The 5,303-nt window shown below is 59.4% G+C and overlaps 1 protein-coding gene across 1 annotated transcript in view; it reads left to right on the forward strand.

The window, feature by feature from the left end:
- The first annotated feature begins 2,755 nt into the window (after nt 1-2,755).
- SOX9 (SRY-box transcription factor 9) overlaps nt 2,756-5,303 on the forward strand; it is a 9,143-nt gene continuing 6,595 nt past the window's right edge. Inside the window, 4 exon segments of the mRNA XM_040244327.1 lie at nt 2,756-3,549; nt 4,513-4,987; nt 4,990-5,185; nt 5,257-5,302. Coding sequence (XP_040100261.1) covers nt 3,119-3,549; nt 4,513-4,987; nt 4,990-5,185; nt 5,257-5,302 — 1,148 coding nt within the window. The 5' untranslated portion in view covers nt 2,756-3,118.

Raw genomic sequence — 5,303 nt, forward strand, 5'->3', positions numbered from 1 at the left:
CCCTCTGACTCAGGTGCTCTGGTCAGGGGCTGCGAGCCTTCTTCCTTGGGCAGCTCAGGGAGGTCAACCTGAAACCCGGGGAGAGTCACACCCCACCCCCGCCCGAGCGAACGGAGTCCCCGCGTGGAGGCGGGTGGGGGCGGGGGTTTGGCACCCGCCCCGCCGGAGCTGCCGGCAGAGATGCAAAACCGCCGCCCCCACTGACTGATCCACGATGCCCACGCGCCAGAATCGGCCTGGTCCTGGCACTCCGTGACGCTTGGCACCTTGGAGCTGGGGGTCCTTGCGGTCTCGGTGTTCCAGTTCTGGGCAGAACAGAAACGTCAGGCATCTCAAATGCTACCCCCACCCCTTCCCCACAGACGACACATCTCCCAGTTCCCCTCGCTGGGCTGCCCAGAGGTGGACCTGCATGGGAGGACAGATGGGTTAGGAATTCCTGCAGAGAGAAATCTCTGCAGCTGGGCAGCCTTGACTGAGTGAAACACACCACCTCCTACCACCACCATCTAAGTTTTCCTGCAGTTTCTGAGAGTTAAGACAGTTTCTGGGCTTTTGGCGCCCTCTCTGGATGCAGCTAAAAATTGCAGCCCGTTTTTAAAGTCAACTGATTGTTTATCCTGTTTTCAAAAAGATACAAAAATATTGGTATGGAACAAACAGAAAGGGGATACAGATCTATAGGTTACAATTTTAAATTCTATGCATTACATAGCTCCTATTACATTATCAATTTAAAATATATTTTAAATGTACGTATTTATCTTGACAAATATTTAGTGAAATATTACCAAAAAAAAAAAAGTCACAGTCGTCTTCATTGCCTTCATGCCAGTAAACATGGGAAATACAATAAAATGCAGCTAAATACTGACGGCCCGGCTAAAGCGTCTACCCGAAGTTCTGGTCTCTGAGTACCCTCTTGGGTCAGGTGTCTTTCGAATTGTACTAACAACTGCCCCCTCCCTAGGACACAGATATCAGTCCCTACTAAGTGGGACTTTTTCTCCTAAGAAAGGACGGAGTTGTTCTTAGACTTTCCCAGCGTATTCACGCGGCCAGGAATACAAGGCTGTTGTACCTTGTCTCTTAAACGGGTAAACAAGCTATGCTGTATCAGACACGTCCACTGGTAAGTTACATTCGTTTAAAAAGTAAATAGTGTTTCACAGTTTTGTGACTGGCTACCTTCTGAAGAGTTCCATTTCCTGTAGCAAATGTCCACTTTTTCAGAAGAAATGGAAATGTCAGAAAAAAAAATTCTCCAAGGAAAACATTCTTTGAAATCTTGCACTAATATCCGCAGTTGCAAATTAGAAATGAGAAGCCTTTGCTGTGAAGAGGGATGATTCACCGTGACAATAATTTAATTCGGAGGCGAACCCTGGCGAAAGCCAGAAGGGGAAGGGGCGAGGTATTTAAAAGTGAGTTTTCCGCCGCGGTGCGTTTATTTGTGATTCTCAACACACGGAACCCGCAGGCGACTAAGATTTTTCTTCCCTCTCAAAACACAGAGCCAACTAAGCAGTTCGTGTAAACACAAAAGTTGTGCTCAAATCACACTTGAAATACATCAGCAACACCCTCACAACCCTGGCCAGAACTTCCGAATGTCTGCAAGTCAGAGAGGATACGACTAAAGTCAGGACCACAGGCGCTTCACCGCTCCAGGTGTTTTTGTAGGGCGGTGGGCGGGGGGCGGAGGGAGGGGGGTGAAAGCAGGCAAGAAGCACGACTCCACCAAAATGGAGTGTTTTGTCTGCGGTGGTACCCATTTGTTTTGGCTTTTTCAAACCCAGTGACGGGCCTCGGCCTCCAGGCCCAGCACAGGCACGTTCGCCAAGTTCGGATTCTGAAAGCCAGAGCAGTAAGCGAACTCTCTCCAGGGGTAACTTTGCTCAAGTTCTGATTCGGCCAGAGGTGAAGGGCAGAATCTAGGGATGGTCGCCCTGTCACTGAGGCGAGCGGCGGGGTGCGGGCTGGGGGGAGCGGGGTTGCTGAAGAAGAACTAAGTCAGAGTTCAAGGTCGGAGAGGCGCGGGCCGGCTCCCGCGAGTGCGCGGGGCTCCAGCGTCTCTGCGGCCGCCGGCGCGCGCGGGGCACTTCGCTGTGGTTTTCATTGATTCTCTTTGCACCGAGCGCAGCCGAGTCCCGACGAGCCGCACGGGCCCCGGCGAACCAGAGCATGTTCATCTATTTATACGGATTATTACAGAGGAACGGCGGACGTTGAGTCACCAAAACATTTGCTTCAAAAGACAATTTCTAAGCACTTTCGGAGGAGGCAGGCTCCAGGAGCGGAAACTGGGCTAGGATTTAAGGAAGGAGCGACAGCTTTTTGAAAACTGCAAACCCAGTTAAGTCCCCGGGACCGCGGAGAAAACTGAACAGAAATGCTTGTGGGTGGGGACAAATCCTAGTCCACACACACACACACACACACACACACACACACACGCAAAGATTCGCGCAGAGACGGCACCGAATTCTGATATTAAGAGAGGACGGCAAACTTACACACTTGGAAGTCCCGGGTCCCCCGCCTTCCCCGGTGCACCCCCCAACCCCCCGCGGGACCAGAGGCTGCGATCGCCTCCCCGCTCCTCCCCTCTCTTCTCGTCACCCTGCCCAGCACCACAGTCCTTCCCCCCCCACCCCCAAATCGGGCCCAATCAGCTGCCTGCCAACCCCTCAAATGCCGCGCTGTGATTGGCCCTTGTATTTATTAAAGAGCCGCTGGACTGGGAGTTGGAGAGCGCAGAGCGGAGATTGAAACTGACCTGGAACTTCAGTGGCGCCGAGACTTGCCAGTTTCACTCCAGGAACTTTTCTTTGCAAGAGGGAGGAGAGAAGGGGTGCTATCGCCCCCGCTTTTTGCTCTCTTCCCCTCCTCCTCCTCTCCAGTTCGCCTTCCCCCACTTGGAGCGGGCAGCTGCGGGCTGGCCCCCGCGCGCCTTCCTAAACCCTCGCTCCTGCGGCCGAGTGACGCGCCAGGCTCCCCGGGAGCTGCTCGCTCCGCGCCCGGGCCGCCGAGGGGAGAGGAGCCCGCGCCTCGAGTGCCCGAGCCGCCGCGGCTTCTCGCCTTTCCCGGCCACCCGCCCCCTGCCCCGGGCCTGCGTATGAATCTCCTGGACCCCTTCATGAAGATGACCGACGAGCAGGAGAAGGGCCTGTCCGCCGCCCCCAGCCCCACCATGTCCGAGGACTCGGCGGGCTCGCCCTGCCCTTCGGGCTCCGGCTCCGACACCGAGAACACGCGGCCCCAGGAGAACACGTTCCCCAAGGGCGAGCCGGACCTGAAGAAGGAGAGCGAGGAGGACAAGTTCCCCGTCTGCATACGCGAGGCCGTCAGCCAGGTGCTCAAGGGCTACGACTGGACGCTGGTGCCCATGCCGGTGCGCGTCAACGGCTCGAGCAAGAACAAGCCGCACGTCAAGCGGCCCATGAACGCCTTCATGGTGTGGGCTCAGGCGGCGCGCAGGAAGCTGGCCGACCAGTACCCGCACCTGCACAACGCCGAGCTCAGCAAGACGCTGGGCAAGCTCTGGAGGTAGGGCGGGCGGGCGCGGCGGGGTCGGCTCCGCGGCGGCGGGGGTCGCTGGCCCCGACCGTCTCTCCGCGCCCCGCCTCCCCGTGGGAGGGGGTCTACGGTCCCCCTGCAGGCTCGGGGCGGGGGGCGCCGGGGAGGGGCGGAGAGGGTTGGTGGAGCGGGGTGCGGGGACGAGGTGTCATTTGGCTGAGAGTTTGACCGAGTTCTTGGGTTGCTCTTGGGGAAAGGGGGGAGGGGTAGGTGAGACGGGGAGGATGGGGGGGGCACGTCGCAGAGGAGGGGAGTCCACTCGCAGGGGACGCGGTGGGACCCGGCTGCCAGCCTCATCTCCCGCCCCCCGCTGTGAAGGTCAACCCCAAGTGGGGAACGCAGTGGCAATGGAAGTGTGCCGCCCCCTCCCTCGACCTGCGCAAGCCCTTCGCCCACCGGAATGGGATGCAGGGGGGCGGGGGCAAACCAAGGCCCGGGTGTCCCCGGGCAGGAGGCGGACTTGGGGGGTGGCGGTTGGAAGCTGCTGGAAATAGGTGGGTGCCGTGTGTGTGTTAGCGGGCGGCGGGGGGGCGGGGGTGCGGGGGGGGCAGTCCTCAGGAGCGGCTCCTTGCAGATTAAGTGGTTTTTTAGAAAATGTTCAGAGGTTGTTGCGGACGGAAGCGGGGCGGGTATAAATCCCGTAGCAAAGGCCGGGAGAGCAGGAGCTATTTTCATCCGCAGCGTTTCCAAAATAGAAGAGAAGGGGAGAGGGCGGGGCGGGGAGGGACGCTCAGGTCGCACCAGGAGGACGAAGTTTTGCGGTTCTTGCTTTTCAAAGAAAAGCGGCGGGCTGCAGTGGCGTCTGGCAGGCAGGGAGGCGGGAGGGAGGCGAGGGTCAGTGTTCGAGGATGCCGCGCGGGGTGGGGGGTCGCCTCCGGGTCTCACCGACCTGCTAGCTCAGCCCCTCTCTCTTTCTCCCCGCGCCGCCCCCAGACTGCTGAACGAGAGCGAGAAGCGGCCGTTCGTGGAGGAGGCGGAGCGGCTGCGCGTGCAGCACAAGAAGGACCACCCGGACTACAAGTACCAGCCGCGCCGGAGGAAGTCGGTGAAGAACGGCCAGGCCGAGGCCGAGGAGGCCCCGGAGCAGACGCACATCTCGCCCAACGCCATCTTCAAGGCGCTGCAGGCCGACTCCCCGCACTCCTCCTCCGGCATGAGCGAGGTGCACTCCCCCGGCGAGCACTCGGGTGAGCCTCCCCCCGCCCCCGGGCCGAGCCGCCAGCCCCCCGCCCCCCTCCCTCAGGCGGCACCCTCCCCCCGGGAGGCTCTGCTTAGGGACCGGGCGCTCCCCGGGGAGCGAGACAAACTAAACCCTGCGCCCATTCGCTCAGTTCTCCTCGCCTCCTTGCCCAGGATCGCAGGGCCCCACGAAGTCCCTGGACACACACAACATACCCCCCCTAATCCTTGCATCCTAACAGATTAATTTTTATTGCAAGGCAAAATGCCTTTACAACTTTACCGGCCTTCTCCCCTTTTTCCCTTTGCTGCCCCGCCCCAAAAGCACACACAAGGCTTTTCTACAAGTAGCAATGTGGTCTTCCGGACCCTCCGGGACCTCGGACCCTCCCCTGATAAAAGGGGGCTGCCGAGTGTGTACCCGTGGGTTAATCATTCGACGCCTTATCTCGGGCGCAGCGCGCCTACCTCTCGGATGCGAGCAGGGAGGGTGGGTAGGTGCGCCCCTCGCCCCCGCCGAGACCGGAGCTTCACCTCCCCGTCCC

The sequence above is a fragment of the Oryx dammah genome, unplaced genomic scaffold (assembly GCF_014754425.2).
Source record: "Oryx dammah isolate SB20612 unplaced genomic scaffold, SCBI_Odam_1.1 HiC_scaffold_8, whole genome shotgun sequence".
In the NCBI taxonomy this organism is placed as follows: domain Eukaryota; kingdom Metazoa; phylum Chordata; class Mammalia; order Artiodactyla; family Bovidae; genus Oryx; species Oryx dammah.